The sequence below is a fragment of the Petromyzon marinus genome, chromosome 22 (assembly GCF_048934315.1).
Source record: "Petromyzon marinus isolate PM22_M1 ecotype Great Lakes invasive population chromosome 22, UKy_Petmar_22M1.pri1.0, whole genome shotgun sequence".
In the NCBI taxonomy this organism is placed as follows: Eukaryota; Metazoa; Chordata; class Hyperoartia; order Petromyzontiformes; family Petromyzontidae; genus Petromyzon; species Petromyzon marinus.
Genome location: NC_133688.1, coordinates 21180144 through 21197193, shown reverse-complemented (window position 1 = coordinate 21197193; position 17050 = coordinate 21180144). Strand labels below are relative to the sequence as shown.

Here is a 17050-nt window from a genome sequence, read left to right as displayed (position 1 = left end):
TGATAATGGTTCCGGGAGTTATTTTACTTGGCAGATGAATAGCTGCCAAAAATACAATTTGCTTGCAATGCTCAGGTTAATTTGTTCTCTGAGTGGAAAAGCAGAAAGTTGGCTTTTAGACTTTGAGATCAAATGTATTTTTTTCCACCCTTGCAAGATCTCTCGAAGACCAGCAAGTAGGAAAGCGTTTTGCGTTTTAATTGATGGCGAGTATTTGGAATAAACATCTGTTTGTCGTTCATCTTTCAAATCGCTTTACACCTAATTGCTATGTCCAAAGGCGTGCGACGTTTCCGATTTAAAACCGTTTCACATGTTGCTGGCGTTCGACAGTTGTTGCCTATGACCCTTGCCAATCGCGCTTTGTGAAATGTACACTTAAGTTTCAAAAGTGCACCGTATTGCAGCGGCTGGCTGGTGAAACGATTTGCTTTTAGAAGTGAGGTCATTACTTTTGTCCCTTTTGGAACAACGCATAAAAACGGGAAATTCCTCCGATGTTTTTGGCCCTTGTCTTGGTCTGCTGGGAAGAAGATATGGACATTGACCTGTAGTAGTTCCCACAGTCTGTTTCATCTGTTGACAGATGCCCATCTACACACACGCATGAGTTCCTACTCACACTACAATGGTTTCCAATAATATAAGTGCAGTAAGTAACAATAATGGCAATTCAAGCCATTTTGTTTTTCATATTTGGTGAGATAGATATATTTTATGCAAGCGTTATTTCAACCCTTTGTTAATCCACTGATGGTTGAAGGCCAGTTTTGGCCATACCTCACCATACTGGTCGTTGCAGGTTGTTGAAGGTTAGGCTCAGGTTAAGGCAATTCACCACTCCTGTTGTGGCTGGGAATGGAAGTATGGTCGTTGGGTTAACGGCTCAACCACTGCACCACCGTCGCTCAATTAAAATGTGGCTCTACGCATTTGAATGTTTGGCTTCGTGAGAACGTTTTTGGTCTGATTTTATATTTTCGTTGTTGCTGTACAGGTTGATAAGGAGGTGGAATCCCAGGTAACTGTGGCTGGACGCGACTGCAACAAGGTTGCGGATGATATGCAAGGTATGCAGCATGTGTAGTTGCTGCCAGGCTCGCAAATGTGTTAATTCGGCAATTGTCTTTTAAATTATGCTGCTTGTAATGTCCGAGAAACCTTCACATATGTTCTACAGATTGTCAACAAAGTCCCAATACAGTTTACACGATATGCCTAATGCTGTATATTCCATTATTTTCACTGCAGAGCTGAATATTACCCCTAATCCTTCAATATTTGTCCAGTCCTCTTTTACACACCACAGCCGGGGCAAAAAAGTCTAAAGTTATTTCCTGATCAAATTAACATTGAGATGGTGCTAATCTCCCGTTAGACAGCCCTGGGCCAGTGGTGAAAATTCCCCATTTTAGAGCAGGGATGATTCTATCCGTAGGACAACCAAAGCTGACTTCCCTACATAGTGATACCTATTTGATTGACTCTGGAGGAATGATGGGCTGAATGAACCCCCAAACGAGGATTTGAACTCCAACTTTACGATTGGGGGCTTCGCGATGGACCGCTGAGCCACATGTGTCTGTCTTGCTTGGTTTATTTAGGTACTCGGCAACCTAGAAAGACAATGAAATGTAATGTCAGAAGATTCAGAATCATAAATGCATTTCCCGAGTAAAGCCCATTGACCTAAGAAGCTGTTTTTCAATGATGGCTCGGTCGGCAGACAACATCAACGCATTCCACGATGATGTCGACTTGTATTTCACAGTGTATTGATACTTGGTGAACACTGTAGAGTGAGAGAGCCAGGTAACATCCAGGGTTAGAATGCAGGATTCACCCGCCCAGGGATGAATGAGGTTCCTAAGTGCAGCGAGTTGATCTCGGCCTCATCACTAATGCATGCTTTTAAGTTAGTGTTTTCAATTTGTTTCTGCTTAATACACCTGTCTTCCACTTGACCAACCAGCACTGACCAGTGTGGTGAAGTATGGTCAAGCAACCTGCACGACCAACACTTTGCGGGGAGGCCTTCATTCAGTGGAGGATTGACAAATGGCTTAAACTTATAATTATGAATGTAGCTCATGACAATTAAAATTTTGCATTAATATACATGATGAATGCACATTTCAGAGTATAGTAAAGGTTTGTCCCGAGTGTGCATTAAGAGGCAAGTGAAGTGATTTCAGACAGTTCTGCTACTTCATCCTCTCGGGCTGTTCTTCAACATGGAGGTGCACTTTGCTAGAATCGTTTTAAATGGATGCTTTTCCATCTCGCAATATGATTGCAGTACCACATGTCGGGCAGCAGTGGGCAGTGCAGCAGCATCCATTGTTTGACAATACTTTTATGGTCCCATTTCTGTTCCCCACCTTGACCAACCTGCAGTGACCAGCATGGTTAACTAATCCCCCCGTCCTGCATGGCAAGGCTAGGCCCTCATTTAATCGTGGATTGATATTATATCTTTACCTTGTATTTCCACTGCTACAAATACGTGTCATACCACAACGTTCTGTCTTCACCACTTTGGCCTGTCTTTACTACTTTTATGTGCTTTAACTTGCAAATTGCTCCTTCACGACAAACGATCGTGCCTAGCTACTGAGATGCCTTATTTTTTAGAGTCGTTTTAATAGGAGCACACGTAATGATGGTGGCACATTTTGAATGTAATCAGATAAATATTCTTGCAGCTCCTCTTTCAGGTTTTTTTATATATTTATGTTGGGCTGTCCCCCCTTACCATACCTTTTGACAACAGGAGGTGACTCCGGACTCCTCGACAGGCAATTGACCGAGTTCGAGACCACCATCAAAGGTTATGATCGTCTGCCCAAAGTGAGGGCCAGCAACGCTGACGGACTTAACGACGCCAGCGAAGCTAGGCCTTGCAACCCTCTTGTAGAGAGGCCCGAGAAGGCGACTGAGCTTCCATCACCAGTCAAAGTGGAAGCCGTCCCCTCGCAGGGGTCGCCTGCCGGTGACGTGACGCCAAAGGGGGCCTCTGTGTCGGTCGAGTCGCCCGCTCGGGGCAACGTCCCTCTGCGCCTTCCTATCAGTATCATCCCCGGCCACGCGGCCAAATCCCTAAGTGGTGTTTCCAACCGTGCGAAGATGTCTCTGTTCATCATGAAGCCTACAGGTGAGTGGCAGGAGGTGCGGTCTGTGCAGGTGGTGCAGGAGGTGCGGTCTGTGCAGGTGGTGCTTCAGGAAATAGGACGCAGTATCAGAGGTTTGGGTTGAGCTGCAGCTGAGTTAAGACATTTCCTGATTGACCGACAAGCGAGTAATTTCAGTACTCCTTAAGTCTCGATGAAATTAACACAGGTAGCAGTCTGTCATTCTCCGGTATTGAGAGAGGTGAACGAATGCATGTGATATCAAGCTGATGAAAAAAAGAGACGTACCACTCTAAATTCAAGCCAGGATTAATAATTACTCCAAGATTCCACACCTTAGAGAAAGAACTGATTTAAAGTCAGTCAGTCATCATACTGAAGTCATACACTTGATGAAGAAAGTTGGGAGAACCCAGCAGCATGATCTCGGTCTTGTCAGAGTTATGCTTCAAGAAATGAATGTTCATTGTCTTCTTGACCTCAGAGAAACAATGTGACAGCACTTAAATAGCAGCATTGGTGCCAGGCTGGGTCTGCCAATAAGTTTTGAGTATCATCCCCATAAAGTGATCATTTAAACCATAGTGACAACATATGATGCCAAGAGGCAGCACATAGGATGGTGAACAGCAAAGGCCCTAGAATAGATTTCTAGGGGACACCGGTGGCCAGCGGGTGGATGGATAGCCACGCATCGAGACGCACCGCCTACGATGGGTCAGATATAAACCAAGCCAGGAAAGAGCTGCACTAGTGATGACAGCCAGGGTCTCAAGGCGGTTTATCAGAATGGGATGATCAATTGTATCGAACACTGCAATAATCCAGCAGCACCAGGACCGAGAGTGAGCCGGGGTCAGCAGCCATGAGATTATCATTTACAAACACGTGCTGTTTCGGTTCTGTGCATTAGCTTGGAAGCAGATTGAAATGGCTTGAAAAGATCATAGTTTGTAAGATGATCCTGAATCTGCTGAACTACCAGAAACTCCAAGATTTAAGAGAGAAACAGGAGGTGTGAAATCGACTTATAATGAGGCATTAATTCAGAGTCAATTTTTGGATTCTTTAACAATGGTCTCACCGATTCCAGTTAAGTGATGTTGCCATTATGCAGTGCCAAGAGATTTGTTATCAACTTTGGAAGTAACCAACGGACTAAGAATATGGAAGATCGAGTTAACCAGAGAAGAGGGTATTGGTTGATGAACACGATGGGTTTAAGTTTAGAAACAAGATCAATGAGCTGAGACAGAAATGGAGATGTGAAAAGATTCAATGCACAACCTAGGAAATGCAGGTTGAAGTCAACCGTGGCTCAGCAATAACAGAACAATCAATATTCCTAATACCATCGATCTCGGACTTAAATTATCCCAAGAAACACATTACATTGGGCTGTAGGATCATTGAGGTTGACAATAGTAGATGGTTTCAGCATCTGCTCAAGGGTTGAAAAGGGAGTACCAGGGTTGCCAACACCATTCCTGATGAGATTGGAATAACATTTCGATTTAAAGCTTTCGTGACTGCAAGGATTAATCTTCTTTGGTTCTTTTGGTATTATTTTATTCTCATTCTACGTGACTTTACCGAAAGAACCAAAGAAGATTGGAATAACATGTTGATCTGGCCTAGTTGAATGCATCCATATTGTTGGTTTGATGATTCTGCTAGATCTGGAGATGTTCCTCAGGGTGAGTATCCCTCTATATTCTTCTTTTGGGTTCTTTCGGTAAAGTCATGTAGAATGTAGATGTAAAAATAATAACAAAATAAAATTCTCACGACGTTTCGGCCACAACACAAGTAGCCTTCCTCAGGTGAAGAAACAGGACTGTCCGGAAGACAGCGTTTGAGTGAACCCTGCCAAGCTTGGCAGCGTCTTTTAAACTGTGTGGGAGGAACAGAGCGCCTTGACAAAGGAGTTAACATATACATTGGCATGTAACTGGGGGATTAGCATGATGTTGGTGTGAGGGATTAGCACCACAGAGAGCGACGAGCTTTGTTCAGACGGACGAGTCCATCTATATTCGGAACGGAGGAGAGGGGAGAGGAGTTTACATAACAGTAAATTAGCATGTAACTGGGGGATTCGCATGATGTTAGTATGAGGGATTAACACCACGGAGAGCGACGAGCTTTGTTCAGACGGACGAGTCCATCTATAAAGAATTAAAGCTTTCGTGACTGCATAAATTACTCATTGTTTTTTTCGGTAAAGTCACATATGTGACTTTATCCTCCTGCCCCCACCTCTACTACTTATTTTAAGCCTCTGTCTGTTCATCCCTCTGGCCCCTTTTTTTCTTCTCTGTCCGTCTTTCATCTTCTTACCTCTTGTGTCCCTGTATATGTATTTCTGCTATCTTATACCTCGTATTTGTTCACTCTGTCTATGCTGGTATGTTCAACCCAGAGGATGAACACGAAATTTAGCGCTCTTATGAAATTCGTGGTCTGCCAGGCAAGTGTCTTAACTGTGTCGTTGGCCGACTGGTTTTGCATCACGTAAATTTTTCTCAGGTTTGTTGAATTCTCGTCTCTCATCTTCTTGTTGTATTTACCTCCGTGCAGTTTAATGCTCTCTATATATTGCGTTGATGTCACCCTATGTGCTATTTGTTTTTTACACCTGATGAAGATCGCTTGTGTTGCGGTCGAAACGTCGTGATTGATTTATTTTATTTTAATATAATTTTATGGTATTTCTACATACTTGACTTTACCGAAAAAACCAATGAGTCCATCTATGTTCAGAACGGAGGAGGGGGGGGGAAGAGGAGGAAACAGCCAAGGTGCGCTGCTCTGTCCTGTGTTGCGTTATAACTATGCTATAAACTAGACTACTATACATTACAATATTATACCTTCCAATCTAAACTACATTGTATAATATCGTATCCATAGACAAACCCCACCTTTGAATTATACAATGCGTTACTATACACTACCCTATACATACTTTAGACTATAAAATATTAGACTTGTAATATTACACTATGTATTATTCTACTAACCCTACTGTATACCACACTGCTGTATATTCACTATACAATTACGGTACTATATATTGCCTTATGAATTATGTTAAACATTACACTGTTATACTATTTATTATTATACAACATGCTATAAACTATACTATTGACCGTTCATGTGAAAGGTACTAAGAGGCAGTGCCAGCGAATGGACCACGGTCTGAAAGAATCAAGAACCGAAATGGTTTATAACGTCTTTCCAATGGTTACTAAGCCGGAATCCATCTTCTCGGTTGAAATTGTCTCTGTGTTTGTATATGTGGATAGCCTCATGAACGAATCTCTCATGTTAGCCGGATGTCTTGCAGAGAACCTCCGTCTTGGAGAAGTCAATGTCTTGTGAGCCCACTGAATTATAACAGTGATCTGCCACGGCTGAGGTGTTCGTCCTACCGTGTTTCAAGTCTGCTTTATGTTCACGGATGCGGTCCGAGATATGTCGTTTGGTTTCTCCAATGTAGCTGCTACCACAGAGACAACTTAGTTTGTAGACGCCCGGGTACTGCATGTCTGGAACCACATCTTTTACAGACGGAACCAGATCATGGATGTTATGTACTGTGTTGAATCGGACCTGGATCTTGTGTTTATTCAGGATTTTGGAGATCTTTTTTGTGACCCCTGCAATGTAGGGTAAAGTGATGGTTTTGAATGGCTCCTCAAGAGGATCCTTCTTCATAGTTGGAGTGATGGCTTTGCGGATTGTGTAGTCGGAGTAACCATTAGCCTTGAGAGCTTGGTGTACGTGCTTGAGTTCACTAGCAATGTGTTCCTGGTCGGAAATGCATTGGGCTCTATGGTATAGAGTCTTGATGAGGGAATTCTTCTGGGATGGATGGTGATGGGAATCCGGTTTTAAGTAAGCATCCGTATGGGTAGCTTTCCTGTAGACAGAGTGGCTCATTGAACCATCAGGTCTCCTTTTAATTAGGACATCCAAAAAGGGTAGCTTGCCATCTTTTTCGACTTCCATGGTAAATCTGATGGCTGGGTGTATGGAATTGATGTGGTCGAGGAATTGTTCCTGAGCAGGCCGGCCATGTGACCAGATGACAAAAGTGTCATCCACGTACCTCTTCCATAAGGTCGGGCGTAGAGTGGCAGCCTGGATGGCATCAGTCTCAAATTTTTCCATGAAAACGTTGGCTACAACCGGCGATAGGGGGGGGCCCATTGGGGTGCCCTCAGTTTGTTTGTAGATTTTTTTTATTTATTATTTTATCTCCATTCTACTTGACTTTACCGAAAGAACCCAGAAGATGAATCCCTGCAGTCACGAAAGCTTTAAATCGAAATCCCTCTATATTCTTTCTAGCTTACGTCCAAGTGACTTCAGAAAACCAAGATGGTCATCTTACCATGGCGATAGGTGGGCATAAGATAGAAAGCATGTCGTGAGTGGGGCAAGAGCCTCCAGTGCTTTTGCAATAATTGAATTGTATGGGCTGATCATATCCTTAAGGTTCGAAGGCTGAAAAGATCATGACGTTGATGAAAGAACAGTGTCAGCAAGTTTGGCAACCCGTTTGGTTCTGGCCGAGGTGAGGGCCATCTCGAGCTCAGTGAGGATGGCCAGATCATCAGAAGTAGCAACATCACATGGCAGCAAACCCTGCACCTACCACGAGAGAGCACGTGATCTGCAGCTTGATCCCAATTGTCAGTTGGAAATTTAACATTGTGAAACAAAACCAGAGCAATTAAAAAAATCCAGGAATTCCTGGGCCATATTACACTTGCTGGAGTCAACTTGAATGTTAAGGTCACCCAAAATTAAAATCGTATTAAATGAAGGGCAAAGGAATGATAACAATTCCAACAATTTATGAAGAGTTTAACTTTGTTTCACGATAAATTTAATAATGAGTGTGTTCGGAGGTGCCAGTTTAAAAGCGAAACATTCGAAACATTAATAGCAGGGGTTGTTTGCAGAGTGAGTTTAAGATCGCGATGATGAATTGCTGCAAGGCAACCACCCTGCCAGAAAAACGGGCCTTCTCAACAAAACCGAAGCCTGAGCCAGCTACCTGGTTCGCCAAATAACAATCATCCTGACAGTGCCACGTTTCGGTCAAGCAAAAGGGGAGGTCATGGTTGTGGTCAAGCAAAAAGTTAAGTAGAAATGATGCCTTGAGAGTTACAGAATATTAAGAAGAGCCACCTCAGCAGATTCAATGGTCTGCTCGGGACTCCTGGGCACTGAAAGTGGAATATATAACGACATTTACAGGACTTCAAGCAATCACAACCTGGAAAATAGAACGAAAGCTTTGTCGGCAACTGCTAATTGTCCAAATAATATGGGAATCGGAGGAACTAGCCCAGCCATAGCGTGCAGGGCCCGGCCAGACCCACATTGGATGGTAGAGGGCCATCTGTCCCGCCAACACCCTGCTGCTGTTCAAGTCCCGGCTCATAACCTTTTTTTTCCCCTCTGTCTATGACAGTCACTTTTTCTCTATAAACAATATATACGCTGAATGTTTCTGTATAGCATCTGTTGTATTTCGTTGCTGTTTAAACCCAAATTGCATCGCATTGTACTCGATGTTCTTGAGAACATAATTAGTGCTCGGGCAAAGTTTAATTGCTCCTTGCACTTGCACTACGGAACATACTAATCCACCGTGTAGGCGTGTGACGATGTGTTGGATTGAGCGAAGTCGACATTTATGCTCACGACGCATGCGTTGAACGGTGTACGTAAGAGGAACGTGTGACTTTTGGTAATTTTATTCAAATTCTATGAAGATGTCCACTTTAGGCTAATGGAATGCATGAGACAGAACATGCGAGACGAGATAAACAAGATGTTTATCGTGGTAACTTGTGCATCATAAGCATGGCACGAATGCCACATCAACCTAATGTAAATGAGATGGCGCTAACGAGACATTATACTGATATATTTTTTTATTGAATCGTGGCATTTAATTAAATCGCGTGGTGAGGAAGTTGTAAGTTCTAGCATCCATACTCCTGACTGCTACCATTGCTACTCCAACCTTACGGATTACATGTATCATGACTTCGAGGGTGCACCGACCGATACAGCGGTCGTTCCCAAAACGTGGGTCACTCGCATGTTGTCCCGCCACAGCGACCACCGCGATGGCCGGCATGGGCCACAGCAACACACCCTCCAAACTGGCAGGCACCACCATGGATGCCAAGCGGGGTCCTTCGGAGGGCCCGCAGCAAACGCCTGTCACGGAGCCGGTGAGGGTGAACCGCGCACGGAAGACTCTGCCCAAGCCTACGCCGAGCCAGGTAAATGGGGACGAGCAAGCGGTGTGGCGCTGTGTGATCGCCAGAACGGACGTCCGCGCGCTTATTGCCATTTTCAGTGTGATGGCTTTCCCGTCTGGACCCAACACAAGGTACCACTCCGGGAAGCAAGCGGACAGAGCAAGGAGGCACCGTCGGTGCCGGCGCCGACGCCGGTGCCGGCAGTTGCAGTGTTGGTGGCAGCTGAGGGGAAGGAGGAGCCCGGAAAGATCAACGAGGTGACGCATGTTCTGCCGACTGGCCAGGGCAGTCAAGCCGCCAACATCGATTCGCCCAAAAAAGCACCAGCACCACCACCACCACCGCGGGACCAGGGAGAACACCTCAACTCCGTCAGCCAGATCAGGCAGGGGAACTCAACGCACCTCAACAGCCAGACCAGCCAGGCTAGCCAGCCTGGACAAGGTAGCCAGCCTGGACAAGGTAGCCAGCCTGGACAAGGTAGCCAGCCTGGACAAGGTAGCCAGCCTGGACAAGGTAGCCAGCCTGGACAAGGTAGCCAGCCTGGACAAGGTAGCCAGCCTGGACAAGGTAGCCAGCCTGGACAAGGTAGCCAGCCTGGACAAGGTAGCCAGCCTGGCCAGCCTACCCAAGTCACCCACTCGCATAATTCAAGTAACTTCATCCATCTGAAGCAAAATGACCAGTCAAACAATGTTCGTGCATACAGCCAGCCCACCCAAGGTGACCAGTCAAACAAAGTCAGCCAAAACAGCCTGCCGAGCCAAGTCGGCCAGCCCAACCCCAGCCCGGTGAACCAGCTGAAGCAGGCTAGCCCGACTAGGCAGGCCGTGTCCATCAACAATGGCACCGAGGTGAAGCCGCCCCCTAAGAGCGGCGATGGCGCTCAGGCCTCCAGCGAGGCCGCAGGGGAACCCATCGGACAGGCCCCCGAAACGCCCTCGTCGGACACCGTCGGCCTCGCGGTGGACGGGAAGGGAGCTGCCACCTCCTCCTCATCGGGTAAGCGAGAGTCGGCAGCCTCGTTGGAAAAGTAAAGTGTTTGGTATTAAGCTGGGATATCCATTATTTAAGTAATCAATTCCTCTTATAGATCATCGGTTCCATTACTGCCACTAGCACGGCCCTGCAACTGCTCGTTCACACCACTGCTTGCAAAAGGGCCTCTACGAGAGAGAGCTTTAGAGAGCTTCTCTCGAGGGTATTTTGGCCTGGGCAAAAGGCCTCCCGGATTGTCTTCCATTGCTTCCTTTCCCATAGACTCTGTTGTCTGTTTGTGTGGCCGTGCCTGCAGCTCCTCGCAAGAGGAAAAGGAAGATGGGGCTGTACAGCTTCGGGCAGAAGAAGAAGGGAAAACCGATCCGTCAGCGCACGCTGATGGAGATGCTGCAGGGCAAAGTGGCGCAGCCCGAGAGAGATGGGCGCGTCGAGGTGTGAGACGGTGCTCGCCAACACTGACGATGCACGCAGAAGTTCTGTGCATCGTTTCTATAGGCAGACACACGTATACACGAAACACGAACAGCCGCCATTCGCCACTATGGCGGTGATGTCACCACAACGCTTGTGCCAGGTTAGGTGCACTTTGAGGCCATTGCATGATGTGTCAAAGGCTCGGTGACAGGAGGTCATGGAATAGACCCAGGTGCCATGGGTTGACTGAGATGACTGGCAGAGGCACCAGCTGTGCCCCTTACTGTGCCAACTTGCTATGTTTTAGCCACCCGGCGCTCCGCTCTTTCTTGTGAGCTTCGCTGCTCTGTCGTCCGCTGTTGTTTGAGGGCGACTGCCTCCAAATGCCCAGTAGCGTCCTCCAACAACAACAACAACAACCGCCATTCGCCACTAAGTGGCGGTGACGTCACCACGACGCTTGTGCCAGGCTATGTGCACCCTGAGGCCACGTGAAGTGTCGAACGCCCGCTGGCAGGAGGTCACGGGGCAGACCCAGGTGCCACGGGTCGACTGACTGAGATGACTGGCTGATGCACCACCTGTGCCCCCTACTGTGCCAACCTGCTGTGCTTTAGCCACCCGGCGCTCCGCTCGCTGTTGTGAGCGTCGCTCCTCCGCCCTCCGTTGTTGTTGGAGGGCGACTGCCTCCAACTGCCCAGTAGCATCCTTCACGAGCCTCCTCCACAGAGGCCGATCTTGACACCGCTGGTACCAGTCATCGGCAAGTCCACTCAGCTCCACGTCCTCCTGTACCACATCACTCCATCTCTTCTCTAGCCCGTGCCGCGCCCGCTTAGCCCCCTCAATCCGGCCAAACAAAAGCTGTTTCGGCATGCGGTGGCTGGGCATGCGGGCTACATGACCCAGCCATCGCAGCCTTGCCTGCCGGAGGAGCTCACCGATGGGACCCTGCCCAGATCTTTCAAGGATTTGTGAGCTCCTCACACAATCCAGTCTGGTTAAACCCAGGATGGATCGTAGGCAGGTCAGCCTAAATGTTTCTAACCGCCGAAGATGTTCCATTAGGGGGGTCCACGTTTCGCAAGCGTAGAGAAGGGAGGGAATGACCGTGGCCGAGACGACCTGAAGCTTAGTGCGGAGCGACAGACCAGGTAGCTTCCACACAGCGTTACGCAACCGATGAAAAGATATTGCCGCTCGACTGATTCGGAGTGAGACCTCTGCTGTTAAACTGGAGCCAGTCATAAGCACACTGCCCAGGTATGGGAAACTCTCCACTCTCTCCACAACTGCCCCATCACCGATTGGGAGTTGTGGGGGTGGAGTGTCCGATGGTACAAAATACCCAGGCAGGTGCTTAGTTTTGGTGGGGCTGATGGTAAGGCCCCACCTCTTAGTGGCACGCTCCAGTCTCAGCAGCAGCATCTCCAACTCCTCCTCTGACTGAGCAGCTATTACCAAGTCATCAGCATACATAACGTGGTTGAGCAATAGGGAGCCATCCCTTGACCGCACCCGGGCATCGATTAGCCTCCCATTATATCTGTACCATATGGAGATTCCCCCGGTACAGCTATTGAAGGCTTCACGAACTACGTGGTCAAAATAGATGTTAAATAATGTGGGAGCCAGAGGACATCCCTGTCGCACCCCAAGGTGTACAGGGAATGGCTCTGACTCCCGGCCACGTAGTTTTACCCGGGCCCGCTCACCATCATGAAGGTCCTTAATGATCGTGAGCAGAGGGTCAGGTACTCCAAAAGCACGAAGAACGACCCAGAGCCCAGGCCTACTGATGGTATCATAGGCCTTGACCAGGTCAATAAAGCAGAGATGTAGGTCTTGTTGGAATTCCCTACACCTCTGCTGTAGCAGACGGACAGAAAATATGGCATCTGTGCAGGACCGCCCTTTTCTGAAACCGCATTGGGGCTCCGCAAGCCTCTCCTCAGCGTGCCTGGCAAGGCGATGCTGAATAATCCTTGCCAGGACCTTTCCCGGCACACTGAGGAGTGAGATGCCCCTGTAGTTGTTACAGTCTGTGCGGTCCCCCTTCTTAAAAAGGGGGACCACCAGGGCATCCTTCCAATCCTGCGGAACCCGTCCAGTGGTCCAGACTGTTGTTATGATGTCATATAGGGCAGTCTGTGCACACACGCCACCCTCCCTCAGCATTTCGCTTGGGAGATCATCTCTGCCCGCTGCCTTTCCTGGTCTCAGACTCCGGATGTAGCGTCCTCCCCACACGGACACACACACGTCTTCATTATCACTGCCATCGGAAATGCATTACTATGATTACTATAATTTCTAAAAATAGCATAGCTAATTATATATTTTTAAAATGTTACAAATTTGAGCAACAATTACCTACTATAATCACCCAGAAATGTCTGTCCGTCCCACGCGTGACGACACTCCACATGAGGCCCCCCCCATGTGACGTCACTCCACATGAGGCCCACCCCCCCTCATTAATATTCATGAGTGGGTGGATTTTTACACTAACGCAGAGGAAGGTCGAGCCGAATTAAATAATTTATTACGCAAAGTCGCTTCAAATATGACGTTTCTTTACAGAAAGTGACGGTAAAAAATAACTATGTAGCACAGTGCTACATCTGTGCATGACGTCACTGCAAAAGAGGCCCCCCCCACCCCCTTCATTAATATTCATGCCTGCGTGGAAATTTACACGAACGCACAAGAAGTTTGCGCGCTCCACATGCCGCACCCCTCCCCTCATTAATAATCATGAGCGGGTGACGTCACTCCACATGCTGCACCCCTCCCCAATAACCATTAGCGGGTGACGTCACTCCACATGGGGCAACCCCCCCCCTCATTAATAATCATGAGCTGAACAATTTTTCTATTTAATATTTCAGATTTACTGCAATTTACACCTGTCGTTGGACGGGCAAAAAAGCTAATAGGAATTATGTTAGCCAATGGTGTGGAGCGACAAAATTACGTCTGGCCAATAAAGATGAAGTTTATTAAAAAGTTTGTTTGATAAGCAGCAATTGGTCTACCAGGCACAACCTTGGGGGGTCATGTGGCCTCAGTGCTCTGATTGGCAGTTGCCATTACAATTTCTCACTTGGTGGGGAAGCAGCGATCCACTTTGTTCAGATTTGGGCATCTGTATTCTTTTTTGTGCAGAAGCTATTACCTTGTGCCATTTACGGTGACTGATTTTATTGTGTGTATATTTAAAGTCCGATATCTCAGGTTGGTTCTCGACATTCTTAAACATTTTCAGTTTGAAGCTCAGGCCTGCCTTTTCATCGCCACATAAAACTCAATCCCGGGACCAATTGAGATGTCACCACCTTTTTCGTGATCAGGAATTGAACTCTGGTCACCAGGTTCATAAAAATAGAAGGTACAATGGGTATAGAGTTCACTTTCTAGAAAAAATCTAAATCCCCAGTGAAGCAACGAAATGTTTTATGAGCAACCTAATCAATTTATATCCAGAGATGGAAAATGTAAATAGAATGAAAGAATCTGTAAAACACTTGTGGAGAGGCCAGACAGAAACAGAAAGACCTCTCGGCTGTATCTGCCAGTAACGTTAACACGTGATTATGTTTGTACACGTTGAGTGTATGTGTAGGTACTATTGAATCATTTGCTGAGTATATGCCCAGTGGCCTAAAAAACAAGATGGTCAGCAGCTAGAAATGCAAATGTTATAGAACGAATATGAGCCCTCACACCAATGACTGCACAATTTGATTAATTTAATTTGGCTAAAATGCAGCTCTGGGAATTTTCGGTTTGACTGTCATGTAACGAACATATCTCTGTGAATCAGGGCAGTTGGTGAGAAGCTACTGCCCTCTACTGTGTGGAGCAGAGATCACTTAAAGGGATTGCATAGATAATTTTGTGATATGTCTTTCCACGGACCATTGAGTTGCACTGCTCTGTGAGATTTCCTAATGGAACCTTCACCCCCATAACATGACACCACACGACCCTGTGGCCGGCTTTATGGCGTTTGCTGCACCGCTCTGTGTGGCTTTGTGATCGGTGCGTTGCTTCGCGCGTTGTGATGCAGGAGTGTGACCGGGCCTCCGATGGCGAGAGTGACCGAGATATGGCTGACCCCTCGGGCGACGAGACCCAACCACCACCGACGGCGTCTGGTACGGCCACAGCGAGGGAAACGGTCGCAGCACCAACGACAGCCGTACCGCCCCGCCCAGACACCCGCACGGAGCCCTCCCGCCAGCACAACCATGAGGTGGCAACGACCGCAAAAAACGCAACTGTGGCCACAACTGCACCCACGGAACCCGCAACCGCAGAATCTGACAATGAAAAAAAATCATCGGCGGTGGGAGCGTCGACGATCGCTTTGAATTCCGTCGGAGGCGACGCAGGGTCGGAGGTCGCAGCTGCCACTGCTGCTGCAGTAGTGGGAGCAACAGGTGGAGCGAAGAGAAAATTGGAGATGGGAGGAGGAGGTGGCAGCGGCAACGGCGGTGGCAGTGGCGGTGGCAGCGTGGGCTCCCACACATCCCAGGAGTCTCTGTCGGGAGGAGCGCAGTCTCTGGACGGCGATGTTGCAAGCAGCAAGGTGCATTATGTGGAAATGATTAAAATTGTATGTTGTTTAAGCGGCCGCGAGAACTCAAGAGACCAGGATAGAGTCTCAGTTGCAAGAGTGAGCTGGGTCATAAAAATGACAAGCAAAACAAAATAAAAGTACAGCAATAAAGGAAATAAAATTTGGCAAAAATAAATGTCAAAATGACTTATTGTTAGTAGCTCAGCTGATTTGGGAGTTTATAGAGTTTATTGATAATATTGATGTAGTTTATATTATAGTTTTTTATCAGATTACTATATGGTATTCATTATATAGTGTAGTGTATACCCAGTTATTTTATGTTAATAGCTCAGCTTATTGGAGAATATATTGAGTACATTGATTATAGTAGTTTATATTTAGTTCTATCACATCGGTTTATTATATGATAGTTCGGTAGTTGCAGTTATTTAGTGTCAATATACTAAATGCCTCTGTTGATATGTAAACTCTGACTTTAACATAGCTACTTCCGTGGCCAGTTACATGCTAATCCCTCACACTAACATGCGAATCTCCCAGTTACATGCTGATTTCTGACTAACATCCTACTAATCTATCACATTAACACAGCTACTTCAATGCTAAATTCTTCTGTAGATATGTAAACTCCTTTGTCAAGGCGCTCTGCTCCTCCCACCCAGCTTAAGATACGCTGCCAAGCTTAGCAGTGTTCATTGGAGCGCTGTCTTTCCGACAGTTCTGTTTCTTCACCTGAGGAAGGCTACTTGTGTTGTGGCCGAAACGTCGTGAGAATTTTAATTTATTATGTTTTATTTTTATGATTTTATTATTTCCCTTCTACGTGACTTTACCGAAAGAAGATCTAAAATATTGCCTAAAAAAATACAAATCACCTTGTAATAATACATTCCCTGCAGCGCAAGTTCTCTCGGGGAGATTGTTTATGCTGAGCAAAGCACAATACAATTACAGAAACTTTAAGTTGAAATGTTGATTACTGTGCTCCTATGTAAACGGACAAGGATATATGTTTCATTGTCAATTGTAACAACTCCAAGTGTGTCCTTGTCATTTAAATGTAACGTCCTGTAATTTCCTCCTACTGCTAGGCCCATTCACAGGCCGGTGCTGCACACGCCTTATTTCCTTCACAGGGATAGCTGCCACTGGGAGTCCCCTTAGCTGGACTGCGGAAAGGAATTGAAATGGTTGAGATGGGATATAGCAGGCGCTTGACTTTCTTTCGGCATTTAAGCAAGTGCCCTGTACTTGCTAATCCTTATCCTGTAATCAACGTAATAGTTTGCAGCCCTTTGTCAGTCCACTGCTGGATGAGGGCCTGTCCATGCCATGTTGATAATGGGGGTAGGGGTTGTCTGCCCTACTTCACCTCACTGGTCTTTTGACAGGACATCGACAGCACAATTGGGATTAAACTGGGGAAAAAGACGAATAAGATGTTACATTTAAGGAGTAACGCTCTTATGTGCTCTTTCTGTTGCCGTGATCATGTAGGAGGAGGGCGAGGTGATGGACGGCGACACGGAGGAGGACGAGGAGGAAGGGGAGGAGTCTGAGAACCACTCGGACGTGGTGAGGAACCTCCTTCACCTCCTCCACCTTGGCGGTGTCGCTTTCAGTGG

General features: G+C 46.8%; 1 protein-coding gene across 6 annotated transcripts in view; it reads left to right on the top strand.

Annotated features, from left to right (window-relative positions):
• The window catches only part of LOC116944821 (uncharacterized), a 44979-nt gene that overhangs the window by 9729 nt on the left and 18200 nt on the right, over nucleotides 1-17050 (top strand). For 5 of the 6 annotated variants that reach the window (XM_032958581.2, XM_032958582.2, XM_032958578.2 and 2 more), the window contains exons 2-8: nucleotides 998-1070; nucleotides 2774-3154; nucleotides 9276-9445; nucleotides 9523-10426; nucleotides 10719-10855; nucleotides 14910-15431; nucleotides 16923-17000. In XM_032958581.2, the coding sequence (XP_032814472.2) occupies nucleotides 998-1070; nucleotides 2774-3154; nucleotides 9276-9445; nucleotides 9523-10426; nucleotides 10719-10855; nucleotides 14910-15431; nucleotides 16923-17000 (2265 nt within the window). The remainder of the gene's footprint in view (nucleotides 1-997; nucleotides 1071-2773; nucleotides 3155-9275; nucleotides 9446-9522; nucleotides 10427-10718; nucleotides 10856-14909; nucleotides 15432-16922; nucleotides 17001-17050) is intronic. The other variant, XM_032958579.2, reaches the window with a different exon arrangement.